We start from the raw sequence: 17,796 nt of genomic DNA on the forward strand, positions 1-17,796 counted from the left end.
TCACCCTCAGTTTTTGTGGGTTTTTTTTTAAATTTTATTTTTGCATTTGATTATCTCAACAGAGATGTGTTACACGCTGAGGCTCAGGCCAGGATGCAGGCCTCCAACCCGGCAAACTTTGGCCCGAAGAAGTATTGTCTGAGGGAGTGCATCTGTGAGGTGGATGGGCAGGTGCCGTGTCCCGGCACAACCCCGCTCCCCAAAGAGATGACTGGCAAATATCGTACTAAGATGGCCGAGTCACAGGAATAAGAGACTGAAAAGGACAACAGACTATTTTTTATGTTGGACTATATTCTGTTATTAAGGGGCAAATATTTTTTTGTTTTGAAAGCTCTGGAATCTAGAGCTGCAAGAATCAGCCAACATTTTTTTTCCCATCCATCCCTTCAGACAGTAGTTTTACATCAACCTGCAAACACTCAGAACTGTATTCTGTATAAAATGAGATAACTTTCAAATAAAAATTACACTGTTTTTTCCTGCTTTGTTAAACAACACTCAATTAAAAAAATCTATTGTCTTAATTAATCTTATACACAAAAGAAGATGAGCCAAAGAGGTTCAAAACTACTAAAAATGGAAAAAAATACATGTTCTGGGAAATCTGGTTGAAATTCAAGTGAATGTTTTACTGAATCCACCCTACAAAACAAAGGTACACATAATGATGATGACCTCAACCGACAGGCTTCTTTCACTTTAACAAAAATAGCAAAAGTCTGCGAGTAGAAAGTCAGACTTCTGATCCACAAAATTGCAGCTAAATGAGCCAAAAACATCATTGGTAGAAGTCCTGAAGACAGAAGCAACAGGACAGTTTCTGTTTGGCCTCATTGATGAGATCTCAGTTTTAATATACGGTAACCTCTAATTACTAAATATGTTTTTAATCTGTACAGAAAAATACACATCACTAATGAAAGAAACAAAGTTCTATTCTATCATTGAGAAGATTGTTTTTATTAGTGCCAGGATGACATTTTCTAAAGATGAACAGACACTTGAGAAGCTCACAGAGAATTCACTAAATCATATGAAATGCCACTTTATTCGCTTATTGTTCTGTGCAGATGTCATTAAAGAGCAGACCGGGAAGATGCTATCATCTCAACACAGGAGGACAGAGCTGACAGAAAACTAAAAATAAAAAAATTCAAGTCCGGTTAGAGTGAACAACACTGATCCAAAAATACTTGCTGGCATTCATGTAGTGTTAGTATTTTTTAGCGGGAAAAAAGGTTAAAGCTGTTAATTTGACCCAAACGTGAATAGGTTTGTTCTGAATGGAGCTGTTTACCAAATAACTGAGCTGCTCTTTGACTGCATTCCTTTAACCATTGAACAGATACATCACTAAAACATCAGAACTGACAATACACAGCCAGAGTGACATTTTTTTTAACAGATGTGTTCAACCTTTACATTAAAAAACCAAGAGGACTCGTTTAAGACACTTACAATGTGACGGTCAGGTGGTGCATTTGCAGACCGGTGTGCTTCCACAAACACTACAACAGTTTCTTGGCTCTCTGTGGAATCTCGTGCATTTTTATGTTAACAAATGAGGCTTTAAATGACGTAAAAATATCAAATCCAAATGAATAAACTTTGAAAGCTTTTAGACACTTAATGTTGCTCATCAGAGTTTTTAAGCTTCTAAATTTAGTTTTTTTTAAAGTAAAAAAAAAAAAAAACAATAACTGTTGCAGATTTTAACAGCAATTATTTAGCAAATATTTTTTCATTACAGATGATGGGCAACATTACACAAACGTGACTACATTCATTGGAATTTCCCTTAGGGGGCGGGGCTGAGTGTCAGAATCCAATTTGAACATTTTGATCAGAGTGTAGCTTTATTTAAAAAAAAAACAAACCTTTGTTCATATATTTATTACTTAGTTAGCAACTAGTTTGTTCTTGTTATATTCACGTCGTAGTGTAAATAGTTATGGAAGTTGTAGTTAGTTATCAGTGTGGTTATTTATTCATTTTTAATACTTACTAAAACTTCAAAACTGTCCTTATATCCAAAGTGCAATTAATTCTTCAACTGGAGGAAAGCTCTTATAAAAATAAAAAAAATGTTTTGCTTAAGTTTCTATAATTAAAGTTGCTTGCATGTTTTTATTTCTTTTTTTTGCTGAATGTTTAAATCAAACCTCAATATTTCTTAGTGAGAACACAGATTAAACTCAGATTTCTACATTTGTGTGTTAGCATGCCTGTACAAATGAGTCAGTGCTAAACCATGTGCATGCTGGAGAAGATTCCAGCTCAAGCAAACATTTAGGAAATCTAGAATAATGTCTAAAAAAATGCAGATACTGAGATACTCTTATGTACTTCCAATTAAGACATTTTTTGTATGTGTTGTATTGATAAACCTAATCCAAAGCAACATTAGGGGGTTTCTGAACCTCTATAGGGACTTAGTTTCTGCAGGTGTTTGGGGTTGTCAGTGCTTATTTTTCTTCTGCTCCTGCAGAGTGTGCTGCAGCTCTCTCAGGTTTTCTGACAGGAGCTCCACTTCGTCAAGACGGCCGTTGAGCTTTGCGTCAAAGATGTAGGCCCTAATATTGTCGATCTGCTGCAGCAGCAGCTCTTCTTCTATCATGTCCACGTCGGGCAAATCCTCGTCGTCTTCCCCGTCGAAAGGATTGGTGGAGACGTCGGGCGAGTTCCCGGGCGGCTCCGTGAAAGGGTTACTCGCGTCTGCGTCGTCCTCCTCGAAAGGGTTCCCCAGTGCAGCATCGGCCAATTTCCGCTCTGAATCTGCATCCTCGTCAAACGGGTTGTATTCGCTCTTGCCGTTTGTTACCTCGCTGCGCTCCTTCTTAATGTCCTCAAAGAAGGGGTTGGATGAGTCCTCCTCAGTGGGAGTCAGCTCCTCTTCTTCGAAAGGGTTTAGAGGGCTGCTGCTTTTGGTGTCACCACCAGGGGGAGTTATATGGCCTCCCAGGCTCCTCAGTCTGGGCGGGGAGTCCTCCTGGGATGTTAGAGTTGGGAACGCCATGACGGCAAGGGCACTTGTTTCAGCTTTAGGAGTTAAGACCTCTTCTGTCGTGTCCTCGTCTTCCTGGCAGCCTCCAGCGTGGCTGATATCCAACGAAGGCTCCCAGTTGATGGAGGGCTGGGTGGAGCTGACGGTGTAACCCCACTGCCTCCTATCCTCCAGTTCCTGGGCCTCAAGGCGCTGGAGCTCTCCTTGCTGCAAGCTTTCCTCTTTAGCCAGCTTCTCCGAGAGCGCGATGGCAATGCAGGTCTGCTGCTGGTCGTATTCATCTTGCAGCTGACGCAGGTTCTCCTCCAACATGGCGACCTCATCGGCTTTCTGGGCCTCACGCGCCTGACGTAGGAATGACTGAATGTTCTGGATCTGCTGCAGAAGAGGGTCTTCCAGCTCGCTCTGTGAATGGACGGACTCCGCGGAGGGCAACCAACCGCCGGCTTTAGTCATGCGCGGGGCTCTCTGGGACTGAGGCAGCTCTCCATTGGCAGGAGAACTGATCTTTTCAGACTCCTGTCTCCTCTTTAGAGCCTCCTGGGCGGCCTGTTCAGCACAAGAGAGATTTTAAGGAGTTACATTTAGCAGGAGGAACCATAAACAAACACGAGGAGGTGTTACTGGATCTCACCAGCCTCTCTTGCTGGAGTCTCCGCTCCTGTTCTTGTTTCCTCTTTTGTTTCAGCTCTTCATATTTCTCCTTAGTGGGTAAAGACATCAGGCCCAAAAGTTTCTCCTAAAAGAGGAAACAAACTAGCCAAGTCAAAACTACAGGATGTTTCTTCTGTAAAATTTTGAAACTGAAAGTTTTAAAGCACCTGGACGAACAGTGTAGCGGAGTAGCGGATCATCTTCTGGAGCTGTAGTGCCTTTGGGTGTGGCTGCGGCTCATCTTTAAGCCCAAGTGTTAAAATCTTCTTACTGACAACAAAAATACCTTGAATAAATAAAAAAAAACTACTTGTGCTCCACGATGGAGGGATCCTCCCTGACTGACACATACCTCAAAGCATCGATTAGCTCGTAGTATTTCTGCACTTCCAGTCTCAGTCCACCAGCAGTATCCAGGTTGTATGTTGTTTCTCCGGCACTTTAAAAGTTCAGAAGTAAAAATATGAGTTAGAGGCAAAGAAATTCATAATAATCTGCAGTTTTTTTAATCCACAACGTTTACAGTAAAACTAAACTAATGAATTTACCCTAAAGAATACCACTAATTTTTACATTGTGGTTTGTATGTTTAAAACCCTACTCCTCTCTGATGCATTTTTAACATGTTCTTATGACATTTTTCTGATGATGGAGGACATAAATAAAAAAATAAGATTAAAATTGCATTTCTGAGTATTTTTTACCTTAAAAAGTTGTGAAAAAGAAGCAACTCCCCTCCGTTCTGATCCTAAACTGTATGGCTGGATAGCACTGACATTGCACCATTTTTGTTGCACTGCTAATGCTAAGTTGGGGGTGAGAGGAGCTCTAAGCTAGCAGGAGAGAGTGTGAACAAAAAGCTCTCAGTAATTGATGACAAAAAGGAGGTTGAGGTTGCTCTGTCTCAGCAGTCCTGCCTGGTGAATTTTTACTGAACTTCTGTCGCTCTGCAGAAACTATGTTCCAGAAAACGACACAGATTTTTTTATTTTGGCAAAAATCTGACATAATCATAAATAAAAAAACACTGGGAATGCTTTGAAAATAGATTAAAAGATTATCAAAGTGGGTCTTTAAAAAAAGAAAGAAAGAAGTGGGTGAGGCACCGTACTTTCATGGCTCGAGATCTTTTATAAAAGTTTGAAAAAACACAACGTGTGATTCAGAATTTTGGGGATCCGCTAACAGCAAATGCTGATGTGGACTCTAACAGAGCCAAACTATTTTTTTCCTTTCTTTATAATGAAGATTATTTTGCTTTCAGAGGGAAAAAACATTTAGGACCAACTCAATGACTTCAAGGTTCCAGGGTTCTGCAAGTTATAAACTTTCCTTCACTGTTCTTGACAGTATGAGCTGAAATGCTAAAAGCTTAAAACTGTGATGAAGAGCAGAAACTTTATTTATTGTAAAATAAAAATGCAAACTTAAAAATAGTTGATATTCTTTTCTGAGGTTGCACTAACTATAAATAATCAACATGATTTAATGAATGTTTCTACACTCAATAAACAATAAATACAAATGTTTGAACACGACTGGAAGAACTTTTGAATACTGCTTACTTAAGAGATTCAGCCATTCGAATATAGTCAGGAGCCTTTTCGTCCACCTTCGTCATGCACATCCTCAACCTCTGTTAGAAAAAAAAACTTTCACTATAAAAAACACAAACCACCAAAGTAACGACAAAAGATAAAACAGAAAGAAAAACAAAATGGTCTTAACTCCATTATAATCAAACTAACCTCGTAAAGTTTGACTATGTCTGGAATGTGGTCCTTCTCGTCTAACTTTTGCTGTTTCTTCAGCAGCGTGTCCATACAGTGGTGGCAGCAGCGGATCTTTTCGTCGTCCTTTTCCTCCAGCATTGAGGTTACACTGCTTAAGCTGCTGATGCTGCCTCTGCGTGAGCCCATACCACTGCTGCCACCTCCTGCAGGGAGAGTCTGGGACTGCCCGGGACTTCCAGGGACACACAGAGCCTCCCGAGTCCCGTTAATGAGCTTCTCTGTTACAAGACAAAAGAAATCTGGCGATGAGACACTCATGATCCCACCTACGTCTGCATATTTAGATGTTTTCGATCCATACGGGCCAAAGGAAGGGGGACGAACTCCATGCATCGTCTGCACATGATGGAGCCACAGAGGCGACAGTGGTGCCGCCTGTTGCGGATGTTGAATTTGTTTCCGCAGTCGGGGCAGAATGGGACATCCGAGTCATTTACCCACGACACCACAGACTTCTCGATTGCTACAGAGAAGAATAAAAACGTAAAACTTAAAAAAGATTCCACTCTTTACGTTTAGACCAAATAAACAATAAGGAAATACAAACAAACCTCTGATTTTAGCAGAATCTGAGCTGACTCTGTCAAATGACGTCAACTGAAACATCAAATCTGAGAGTTAGATCAAGCCATCAGGAGAAAGATTCTGATTTTGAAGATGTACCTTCTCTAATCTGATGATGAGCTTGTTGACTTCAATGACATAGTGATCTATTCTGGCGGCACGATGTTTCTTAAAGACATCCAGGTGACTTCTTGTTGCTCCTTTTTGAGTAAACAAAACAAGAGAAACAAATAAAGAAAACAAATATATAACTCTCCTGCCCTAATATAAATACTTCACTCTCTTACCCAGTTCCTGAGGCTCCCACATATAAGGATCCACTCCACCATAGTAGAAAGACTCATAACTACCGGTGTCGGGTCTGTCCTCTCCATCTCTCTTCAAAAGTTTATCTTTGGCTTTTTTTGCCTTTTGAACCAAACCTGAAGCACACAGAAAAGTAATAAACCAAATATTAAATCCACATATCTAATGTTTATTTGTGTTTTTTTTATTAGAATTATTAATTAAAGCATCATTGTTAGCATTTAATCAAAGCAGATATATCCACAGTGAAACTGTATATTTTAGTTGTAAAATTTGATATTTATTAATGTTTACTGAAAAAAAGGACCAACTCCAAACAGATACATTGATCATATTTGCTGAATTGCAAAAAATGAAATTATATATATTTTTTTGTCAGCTGCAGTCTGATTTTATTCTTACTTTTAAGCTGGCCTCGGACGTGCCGGTCATCCCCAGAGTGCTCCTCCTCATAGTGGCCCTGGAGCTGGTAGAATGACTGCAGGTCCTTCAAGCACAACGGGCACAGAAAGCCCTCTTTGACTTCACCTGTGCCCTCAAAGGGAGGTGGGTAGCTGGAGGCCATGGTGAGAGCTGGAAGCCTTGTTGTTTACCAGAAAGTGCGGGGCGGCATAGTGAAGCTTCAAGCCACTGGTCACAAGGTGTACAATGTTAGCCTCCTTAGCTTCATGATCTCTGATGAATGTGAACAGAAGGACAAAGCAGACGGAGGTTACGCACAACTTTAGGCTTAACTGTGAGATCTCACGCATTTTGAGTTAGGATTGCAAGTGGTTTTATCTTACTTAAAGACAGAATTTTTTTGTGAGGAAATGTTTAATCGTAAAACTGTTAAAAGTCGATGTAATAAACTTAACTGAAATGAGAACTGCAATAGGACTCCTACTGACTTAAAGATGTTTTGATGGTTTAAAAAGGTTTTCTTTATAATATTTAATCATAAAACCAAATATTCTAGATGTTATAACCAAAAAGGTTAAAATAATTTATAATTTAACGCAAATCTCACACATTATAATGAGCGGAAATAAATAAATGTATTATTTCAAGAACAATTTATTGGGTTTCAATTAAAATATATATTTTTAATGCAGTTTTTTCAAATAATAAAAATCCTTTGTTTTACCAATAAAATGTAATGGAAATCTTTTTTTTATTTAAACCTCTAAATATGCTGTTGAAAAAATAAATAAATTATAGTAAAAAAAACTGATTATACATTTATTTTAATTAAATCAAATTAGGTCAAACCATATCTATTAAATATTATCATGAATTTGTGAATCTAAATCAAATTGGTTTGGGATCTGTGCAGTGATGCCCAGCACAACTGCACAGGGTTTTTAAATAATCGTCACTACGTCATATATTTTAATGTTAGATTTATAAAACTTGGAATTAAATCTGTAGAGATACTGAAACAACCAAACATCTATTCTTCACACCTTTTGGGACAATGAACACTATTGGTTCTTACCCCAGAAGTTCCATGTTTATCAAACTTTTCTGTTAAGGATATAATCTTTGGAACAAATTATTTTTTGACCTTCAAGGGGGAAAACAGCAATGAAACTCCAAAATATCATAATTGAGTTACATCTTTTGGATAACCCCTGATTTAATGAGTATTACCATGTCTATATCTTTTTTATTTTTGTTATTGAGCATTTAATTTTCTTCTTGTGTATTCTTTATTGTATTTTTTACATATATCTGTGTTCGTTCTGACTGTAATTTGATGAACATTTTTTTTTTTTTTTACAATTTTGAGACGCACTTTGATTACGTCTATTTACACGGCCGAGAATGAGATGAGCCTGAAAATCTCGTCGGTCTATTTCTAATTTTCATAACCAGAATATATTAAATTAAATCCTGCACGTTAAATATTTTTTTAGTAGATTAAAACATTTTTTTAATCAGACCAAAAACTCAAAACATTGCTACATACGTAAAGTTACAGCTGTGCTAGCAATCATCCCTGTTTCACCACGAACTTTGTTTCACATTTAATGTTTAGGTTTTCTTTTGTCTAAAGATAGAAACCGAATAAATAAACAAAGAAGTAACATAAATATACCCTTATTTTCAAATAAAATGCGTAAAGTTAAAAACTAGATCTTATACCGTTATTCAAAGGAAAGGTTTAGCCGTAGATGCTAGTGAGAGGGTTCGCTTTCTTTAGCCGTTTTCTTTTCTTTATTTCGCACGAGGACGCTACAAAAACATCTCAATTAGTTAAATATATAATCAGATACCTTCTCCTCCAGACGAAGAAGAGGTCATATGCAGAAGTGTATCCGACAACAAGTCTGCTGTTGACAGTTTTTGACAGCTCCAGAGCAGCAGCTGCAGATGCAGTGGCCCTGCCCGGTCATGTGATTAGCCGAACGTCTAAGGGATCGTGAGAGGGACAAAAAGAAAGGGGAAAAAACGCGAACTTATCTTCACCGACAGCTCCTTTCGGTTTCTTCCATTCACAAAAACATGGACAACAAAACATTCCTTCTTCTTTTTTTACTTTATTTTATTTAAACTGACCTATTGGGAATATTACGGTGTGTGGTAGTTATAGGGAGTTAGATGATATAGTGGAGATAAAAAATAAAAATAAAAAAGCATATTGTTCAGAGGTTCATTATTTCAGGGACTAATATTTCAGCTGACCTTCATCATGTATGTTTGCCGTGCTGATTAAAAATAGTACCATTTTAGAACAAAACAATATAGCTATTCATGATTTACTTTAATTTTGTTTTTACAATATACTTTTAGTGTGAAGCCTGGCTGTATTTAGCCTCGTGACCATTGTAATTTGGCATAATGTCGCCACCTATAGGTCATTCTCTGTAAATTCTGTAATTAATTGGCATATCAATTAGAGACAGCTCGTGTCGATCCTCGCGTGAAATTGAACTAATTAAAAGGAGCAATGGACACCTGACACTGTCCATCGGTGGCCTTACCACCTAATCATGCCAAAAAAATGAAATTATTTCAATTAAACCAGTTATTAACAGGCATAAATATTTAATTCAGATTAATGCTTTAAACCATTTCCTTTTTCCATCAAGTCATGACGTAATGCAGAAAATTAATGAGCAAGACACTTTATTTGCTGTGGTAGTCTTTATATTTTACAAAAGAATAAAACACAAAAAAGTCAATGAAGGGATTTTCTAGCTTTAAACGCAACCAATTTTATTTTATTTCATCCTTACAGTGTGCCACACCGACGAGCCTGTCGCCTCACAGAGGCAACAGTAATGCTTTATAACTTATTGCAAGCATAAACTACCTAAAGAACAGAGTAGCCTACATATTTTGTAAATCTAATAATGATAAATAACTAATATATCTAAATATGGCAAAAACTTTTCGGAAAACTGTACAGAAAAGTTTTGAGTTACGCACAAGCTGTCATGGTGCCTCTGTCAGTCTCCTCCCCCTCTCCACTCTCCCCTCCTCTCCACCTGGCTGCTGATCATCCCCAGCTGCAACCACTCATCTCGTCTCCTCACCTGCCTACTTAAGGAGCTCCAGGACCTTCATTCCCCGCCAGTCCGTTGCCCCTGATGGTGCATATTCGGCCACCTCGTCTACGCCACAGTCTTGCCACGTTTTTGCCGAGACTCTGTCTAAATACCTCTCTCACTCTCTCTCAGGAATCTCCTACCTCGAGTGGTTGCATGTTTTTCCCCACTTCCGGATCTCCAGTCGGGTCTCCTTCCACGGTCACACCACGAGCCTCTGCCTCTGCTTCACGTTCCTGCGTCCAAGACGGCCATCTCCCTCTTGGAGGACAAGATCACCTACTACGCCTCCAACCTCTGCCTCCTGCTCGGAGCCTGCTTCCTGTCCTGTTCAGGACCCAACCTTCTCACCACATTATTAAAATTATTGCCTTCCACGCTAGACCTCTGCTGTGTTTCTTCCGGGTTCCAGCGTCTGGGTCGCTACGTGTTCTGTAGTCATGACACAAGCGCCTTAAAGACCATTTCAGAAAAATACTTTGCAATATCTGTCTGCCAACAATAATGATCCCAAAATTAAACAATAAGGCTATTTTTTTATTTTTGTAATTTATTATAGTGGCTTGATTTTTACATGTATTTCTTTTACAGTGAAGCAGTGCGCGCAGACCTTAACAGCAAACACTATTCGCTTTCCATTGCATCCTCCTCACTCTCTTTCAGTGCAAACCTTTTACCCGGGTGCTGTCTCTTCTCCTCCTCATGACCCTTGTTAATGTTGTCTAAAAAATCAAGCAGCATATTTGTTTTACTGCAATTCCCCGGTTCCAACGCATCACACGGGTTGCCCATTTCCGGATTGGAGTTATCCCAAAGCCGTTTCCCGGGATGCTGACGCTTTTCCAACTCAGGCAGGTCTTCCTCCTCAGTTGTCTCCCAGTCTCCATCGCTGTCCTCGTCGTCCTGGTAGCGTTTACCTGGATGCTGGCGCTTACTATGGAGCACCAGGTAACGCTTGCCCGGGTGTTGGCGTTTGGAAAGTTCACTAAGCAGAATGATGGGGTTGTCAGAAATGTGTCCTGCCAAGAAGCGCTTTCCTGGATGCTGTCTTTTTTGGAGTCCCATGATGGAGTGGATTTCATCTTCGCGCTTGCCTGGGTGCTGTCTTTTCTGCACGTCCAAGAACTGCTCGTCCTCGTCTTCCTCTCTTTTGCACGGATGCTGCCGCTTCTCTAGGTCCTCTCTGTATCTTTTACCTGGATGTTGTCGTTTTGCTATCCAGTCCTGTTGTGAGAAAACCCCATCTAGAAAGAAACAAGCACACATTCAAGCACAACAAAACTTTATTAGTTCATTTCAAGAATCCATCAACTGCAGAAATGCGTTCCGGTGTGCGTAATTACGCACGAACAGTTCTTCTATTAATCGCGAATTAAACGGCAAAAAACCTGCAATATTAGTGTTTCCAGAAAAATATCCATCACAATCTCTTAAAAAAACAAACAACTTTGATTTTAACGTAGAATATTTATGACAGGAAACACACAAATATGCGCCATGCGCTAAACCACCGAATAAAACAGAATAAACCAATGTCCACAGCCTATTAAAGCCAATTTAATGGCAAAGAGATGATAAATGTGAAATATTTGAAACTTATAAACGAATCTCTTTCTCTCTGCACTTTGTAAACGCACATTTTACGCACCATTTGTGTCGTCCTCATCCTGCATCTTTTTGAGAAGGGATCTCAGCAGGAGGCTTTCTGCTCTCCTCAGGATCATGTCGTCGATGGTGGTGGTTCGGTCCGTCTCATCTTCTGCAGAGATGCTCTGCGCTTCGGACACCGTGAAGTTGCAAATCGCGAGAGAAGCCAAAATGAAGAGGCATACCGACTTCATGATAATTGTTGTCCGTCTGTTGGAAAAAAATGGAATATAGTTAATACCTATAAAAAAGGAATTAATTTAAATAAAGTTATTTAATGCGTTTTTAGTACAAAAGCAGACAGGAGTGTCTCCGAGAAACTAGATTTAAAAAGGTTAAAAAGCTCCTTCTTAGTCTTCAGAACTAAAATTTATTTTAACACTTAGCATCTATATGTGCATTAAAATACAAACAAGTTTTCTTTTTTCTCTGAAATGCGCCACACTCACCTTAGAAGTATCTGAATTCTCCGCGCCCCCAGCCCCTCACACCTCCAGTAGAGATTTTTTTCTTTGAGTCTCACAGCAGTTTGTGACCCTGAAGGCCAGGTCTTGAGGTATGAACGAACAACTTCCCAGCCCTCCATTTATACTTCCCGGTCACTGTCGTCATACTAACGCTGGAGTAATCTTTCAGGATCCCTCGTCCCCATTGATGTCACCAAATCGTGCGCAACTGGCTGCGGTGAAGGATTGGCTTTGCCTTGTTTGTCATTTAACAAACAAAGTGAGACAGACAGCACTTCACTGCATGGCACAAACTTTTAAAAAACATGCAAGTTTCTGCAAAATGGTTATTTGCATAAGAATGTGTGTGTGTTCAGTGGAATATGTTGTTTTATTTTTACATTTTTTCATGCGTAAAAGCAGTGCAGCGCTCATCTGGTTGATGAATGTGTTTGATGTACTTTCTAGTCACGATGCAGCCCTGCTAAATGTGTCAGAGGAAGGTCTGAAGTTATACATGAGTGAGTGGAGGCAAGGGATGCTCCAAGCAACCAGAACAGGCTCAACACGATGAGGCAGCGTTAAGGTGTAATGGCCTTTTGCATGTCCTTCACTCTTCAGTGGCTTCAAGATTTTCAGTATCATTGTGATGCAGAAAAAGGATGCAAAATATTTCCAAAGAAACAAGTGGATCCCTAAAATATTTTGTACGTGTCAATTAAAATGTCACCTATTCCAGATGTGAACAAAACTTTTCATTTTCAAAGAAAATGTATGCTTGAAGACAAAAAAAAAGAAAAAAAAAATTGTACAAATGTGAATAGATCTCATCTTGACACTGTGGGTTAATCTGTCTGTGAGCAAACAGTTTAGCAATTGTGGGGGGATTTTGGACACTTTGGGCTCCTAAAATAGAAAGATATATCCTTTGCATGGAAAATAAATCACCACTGAAATAGTCTGTGTCTTTAAATTGTACAAATCAAAATCTTTTTTACTAAACTTGTCTTTTAGGTTGTTTCATACAACCATTAACATGTTTTTCGAGACGTTAAAAAATATCAATTTTAATGCTGTGTTAAAATGTGCACATTGAAATAATCATTCATAATTGAAATAATCCGACCAAATAGACCAGCTTTCCAATAAGTGAAATGAAGTAGATTAAGAGGCTCCTGACAAACAAACAAAAAAAGACCAAAAGAGTATTGATGAAGTTAGAGTGTATAGGAAATCTTTACAACAGGCCTGGAGCAGCTTTGTAAACCAGTGGTACTAAAAGCAGTCAACTGCACTGACCAAATCAGATTAGGGTTAAAAAACACAAAGATAATGGACAACATCGATCGGAAAAACGTATTACTGCTTAAATGGTTAGAAAAAGCTTAATGAAACGGCAACAAAAGAGGCTAATACCATCTCTTGGTTTAGTCAAACTCATTGTGTATTTTACTGTACTGGTCCTGATGCTGCGCTGGCTGATCTGCTCTCTCCAACGGAAAGATGTTCATCAGCAGAAAGTTATAGAATGAGTTCATGTGTTGTTGAGAAATCATCATTTCTGATGGAATGAAAAAAGAATGATCTGAAAGTAGTTTGATAAAAAAAAGAGGGAGGTACATTTGCAGGGATGGATCTGTGAAGCAAAATCAACCAAAAACAGATTGTTCTTTCAACTTGAAGGTGTCCAGATTTGCTGGACCAAGAACTGGAAGAACTGAACTTGAACAGCTTTGTGACAAAAAGGAAAATCTAAATGATGCACCAAAATTTACATTAGAGCAAAACGAAAGCTGGGAACGTGAATAGACTGACAGTAAACACAAACAGAAACAGCTGAGTAATCAAAAACTTGGAACAAGTGTGAACGGATGTGGGACTGAAAGAGATAACCAAAAAGTCACTAATCTTCAAAAAATGAAGTATTTCTCATGAATTTACAAAGTAGAAATTAATCTAATCATTTTACTCTTGCTAAAAGTTCAAGGAAAAAAGATCAAGTTATAATTAAAGAAAAAGTTCAGTGGCTATGACATCTGTTGGAACATCAAGCACCAGTCAAAACCAAAGCCCAGCCTCATTTGTGGCAGTTTGCTTCTTTGTTGTTTTGCTGCTGCGTATTTTTACTTCCTGTACCGACAGCTTCACACAAACAGCTGCGTGTTTACATCCACATCTAAGCGGTCGTGTCTCTTTCCAAACGGGTTCTGTCATCCTTCCTCCTGCACAGAAAAGGAAATAAAAACACCCACGGATGTTTTCTCGATGCTGACAATATCTGTGTGAATAAAAACAATTCTGTTAAATACTTTTAGATTTTTCTTTTCATGTCTTTCTCACTTTAGTCTTGTTCCCCTCATAGTGTCAGCTGAGGAAAACCCAGAGATGCAATGATATGTTAATGAGGATAATCACCCAAACACAAAACTTTACTTATTTTGTTAAATGTTATTGATGAAATAAACTCAAATGGATTGAAGAAAAAACAGAATTTTTAATGCTTTGCGTGTTTATCACCAAACAAACCTCACTATGGCACAACAAAGAAGGTCTGCAGCCCAACACCTTGAATAAACAGCTAAATAAAATCTACATTGGGAGTCGTGTCTATATTTTGTGTGTATGTTCTGGTTTTTGTAAAGAGGAAGAGACATAATGCAGAAGGTGGCCCTCTTCCCATCTAAACTTCACCATCTGCCTCAGTGTTGAAGATATCTTGACTCAGTCAACAAATGGATGAAGATTGAAGAATTGAGAGACTCTTGGCTGGCTACAAAAAGTTGTGATACTTGCCAAAAAGGGGGGGAAGTACATGGTACAAACTCTGCAGGGTGCCCAAACTTTTGCAAATTATTTTGTTTCAAAATTGATTTTTTTTTACATATTATAAAAATGCATTTTTCAAGATTTTTCAGTTTTCCTTGGCTTCTTTATGCACAATAATGTAACATTTTATCTGGGGTGCCCAAACTTTTTTATCCACACTGTAAATAAAGTGATAATGGGAAATGTGGGAGGGCTTACTCCATAGCAACAGTTCTGCTCACAACTCAGAGGTGAATTTCTAATGAACTCTTCCCACTCTGTAGAAACTATATTGTAGAAAATGATAGTTTTTTTTTTTTTGTTTTGTTTTGTTTTTTTGGAGGGCTAAAAACATCATAATCATAATTAAAAGACCAATAATACGCCTTAAAAATGGATCAAAAGATGATCAATGGGTCTTAAGTGAAAAGCTAACTTGTTCTACCTGACACCTACATCTCCTCCCTTTGACATAAAGCTAATTTATTACCGTATGCAACATTACAGTCCCATATGTCTATAACATAAAGACAAGTTTAGTCAGCTGACATAAAAAAAGACCAAATAAAGCTGAGAAAGTAAGCAGGTGGTTTGATTGGTGCAGGTGTGGCAGCAATTAAGCTGCTTCTTCTCATTCCTGTAAGACTCTGATTAAAACTCTTTCTCTTTTTATTCTTTAACTCCCACTCCTCCTGGCCAGAGAAAGCGTGGCATTACAGCCTTTCAGTGCGGTAAAATCGTAACAATTGGTATTCTGGTCAGGATATAATGAGGAAAAGGGAAGGTTAAGTGTGTACTGTGTGGTGTGAGAGAGAACGCTCAGAATTGTTAGCCTCTGATCTCTGTTTGTTCTTGACAGAGTCGAAATATATTCACAGTCATGGTGGACTTCTTGGGTGTGGGAAGAAACTTTTTTGCCAAGCATACATGCTGTGCTACATGTGGATAACTCCGCGCTGATCAGAAGCATTTACCACGAAGGAAGATTAGTGGGTTAGCGGATATCACCATGGCTACCGACTCTGCAAGAAACTTCCTATTAAGTATTTGCAGCACAAGGCTGTGCAAAGGATGTTTGAAGAAGAGCCCCTCTGTTGCTAATTCCAATAAAAATATGACTTTTTTAGGGTGGAAACATGAATATTTGGTGAGTGTAAAACAACTCATAAAAATGCTGGGGTTTGATTCCTGGTGTTTTGAACTGATATTTCTTTGGAAACCTGAGAAAAGTGGGAGATACTTTTTTTTTCAATTCAGTTTCATTTATTTTTTTATTTATTTTCATTTCCACAAAAAAGCAAAAAGAAATTATCTTGCACAAGTTCATATACAAATGAAATCAAAGGAAACAAAAAGAAGAAACCTTTTTTTACCCCCTTGTACATTCTTTGAATAAGAAAAACAAAATATAGCAAAAAAATATATATATCTACATGTATGTATTAAAAATACTGCCTTTATTCACATTTCTCCAATATAGCGCATATATATATATTCTAAGTCTGGGTACCTATAATTAAGCAACATGTTTCATTTTTGTATTTTTACATTATTTTAGCAAAACAGTGTGGTAGATGTAACATAATGGCAAAAATATATACATTAAATTGCAAAATAAAAAAAGCACAATTGATGCTTCTCTGTTCGATTAATAAATTGTTAAACAATTTAGTAAATTAATTAATTTTGATCAATTATGTCACTGCATAGGAAGTGGATGAAAAATAGAAAACATTTTCTACTAACTGATCTTCTGAGTTTATAAATGTTTTTCTAAATCACTTGTGTCATAAATTTGTCCAGTGTATTTAGGAATCTTCACTTCCTCATTAGATTTTTCTTCCTTGATGCATTTACATCAAATCTGTGTTGATTTAACCGGTTCTGTTGTTGTACAGTGTTGTTTTAACACCATAATGATCTTTTGGTTTTGTGCACGACTGTTTCTCACACTCAAAAGCTATTTTAGTTACCTCCTTCATTCACCTCCCACACCCTAAACAAAGTGATTGAAAACCAAAAAAAAAAAATAAAAACAATAATGCTCCCAAGTGAACCAATTAAAATAGCTGTGCAGTCCACAATGACCCATTAAAGTTCAGAAAAGTGCTTTTCAAGGCTTTAGTGTGGCAGCTCCAGTTATGACGTGTGTAAAATAACTGGATTACTTTGAGAAAGTAGCACAGCTTGCATTAAAACAAACATCATTTTTTGTCGGCAGCGACTCACCTAAATACACAACAACAGTTTTAGACACCTCAGATGCAATTTTTGCTCAAAAATGTTACAGCAAAGCACGAGTCAGCTCAAATCCACAAATTTCTGTCCTGCATGGACAGAAATGAGAGGTGTGGAAATCTGTCCCAGGAGTCATGAAGGACAGTAGATTAAAGAGCTGATCGCAAATGTAGCCACAATAGTGTGTTTACTCTGCACAATTAACATTTCACATTTAAATGGTAACTCCATTAATTTCTAAAACAGAGACATAAGTGTTCATTCATTCAAAACGGTGCACATTTATAAAAACAAGATGATAAATGACACGTTTATTATTTTTGTTGGATCACCTCTTCATTTAAAAACACTGTCAATTTTTAGGAACGGATGAAAAAAACCTGCTTTAGGCTTTTTCTGCTTGATTTAGGCTTTCAGCCACTCAACAGGTCAGCTTTCTCCATCATATTTTTCATTTCACAACTGTTTTTAGCTGCTAACAGTGTTGAACAACAAGCAGGCCAATTTTTTTCCCCACCAGCTTCACAAATTGCAACTTTCATGATTGCTGTCTTGTGAAGTGTAATTTTAGTCAGCTTTAGTTCAGGTTAAAAATTCAAACCAAAAATTATTCAAATAGTCTGTGCTTTGCTTTAAAAAGAGGTAAAGTGTTTTTTTTAACCCTTCATGTTTTCCTGTAAATAGGAATCTCAGGCTGCAGTTTGGGTAGAGGGTTTTTTTTTCTGTGAGCAAAAATAAATCTTTACTTAAACTAAATTACTGCTTCTCTTTTTTAACTTTAAAATTCTTTATTTTGTTTAAAA

General features: G+C 38.0%; 3 protein-coding genes and 1 long non-coding RNA gene across 4 annotated transcripts in view; 2 read left to right on the forward strand and 2 right to left on the reverse strand.

Annotated features, from left to right (window-relative positions):
* Positions 1-482, forward strand: part of mrps25 (mitochondrial ribosomal protein S25) — a 1,700-nt gene extending 1,218 nt beyond the window's left edge. The window contains exon 4 of the mRNA XM_024293288.1: positions 63-482. Within this exon, the coding sequence (XP_024149056.1) occupies positions 63-252 (190 nt within the window). The 3' untranslated portion in view covers positions 253-482. The remainder of the gene's footprint in view (positions 1-62) is intronic.
* A 462-nt stretch (positions 483-944) lies between these two features.
* LOC112159295 (rabenosyn-5) lies at positions 945-9,131 on the reverse strand. The gene is made up of 12 exons (XM_024293289.2): positions 8,583-9,131; positions 6,727-6,999; positions 6,306-6,440; positions 6,118-6,218; positions 6,006-6,051; positions 5,756-5,917; positions 5,410-5,672; positions 5,227-5,297; positions 4,014-4,100; positions 3,829-3,931; positions 3,642-3,746; positions 945-3,556 (listed from the first exon to the last, which is right to left on the reverse strand). Exons 2-12 carry the CDS (start codon positions 6,887-6,889, stop codon positions 2,462-2,464), a joined length of 2,331 nt encoding a protein of 776 aa, XP_024149057.1. The 5' UTR covers positions 6,890-6,999; positions 8,583-9,131; the 3' UTR covers positions 945-2,461.
* Positions 9,132-9,742: 611 nt separating this feature from the next.
* LOC112158647 lies at positions 9,743-10,234 on the forward strand. The gene is made up of 2 exons (XR_002921346.2): positions 9,743-9,902; positions 9,990-10,234. It is a non-coding gene; the product is annotated as an uncharacterized LOC112158647 (long non-coding RNA).
* Positions 10,235-10,307: 73 nt separating this feature from the next.
* On the reverse strand, positions 10,308-12,168 carry trh (thyrotropin-releasing hormone). Its single transcript, XM_024292087.2, has 3 exons — positions 11,954-12,168; positions 11,506-11,714; positions 10,308-11,101 (listed from the first exon to the last, which is right to left on the reverse strand). Exons 1-3 carry the CDS (start codon positions 12,088-12,090, stop codon positions 10,482-10,484), a joined length of 966 nt encoding a protein of 321 aa, XP_024147855.1. The 5' UTR covers positions 12,091-12,168; the 3' UTR covers positions 10,308-10,481.
* Positions 12,169-17,796: the final 5,628 nt, after the last annotated feature.

Source organism: Oryzias melastigma, linkage group LG7 (assembly GCF_002922805.2).
Source record: "Oryzias melastigma strain HK-1 linkage group LG7, ASM292280v2, whole genome shotgun sequence".
Lineage (NCBI taxonomy): Eukaryota > Metazoa > Chordata > Actinopteri > Beloniformes > Adrianichthyidae > Oryzias > Oryzias melastigma.

Bases quoted from the DNA above. Each gene is read 5' to 3' on its own strand.
- LOC112159295 (XM_024293289.2), bottom strand. From the start codon at position 6,889: ATGGCCTCCAGCTACCCACCTCCCTTTGAGGGCACAGGTGAAGTCAAA. The intron at 6,441-6,726 runs GTAAGAATAAAA...TGTGTGCTTCAG, and splicing joins CGTCCGAGGCCAGCTTAAAA to GTTTGGTTCAAAAGGCAAAA. The intron at 5,673-5,755 runs GTATGGATCGAA...GTCTTGTAACAG, and splicing joins CGTCCCCCTTCCTTTGGCCC to AGAAGCTCATTAACGGGACT.
- trh (XM_024292087.2), bottom strand. From the start codon at position 12,090: ATGGAGGGCTGGGAAGTTGTTCGTTCATACCTCAAGACCTGGCCTTCA. The intron at 11,715-11,953 runs GTGAGTGTGGCG...TTTTTCCAACAG, and splicing joins AGAATTCAGATACTTCTAAG to ACGGACAACAATTATCATGA. The intron at 11,102-11,505 runs GTGCGTAAAATG...GTTTCTTTCTAG, and splicing joins GGATGAGGACGACACAAATG to ATGGGGTTTTCTCACAACAG.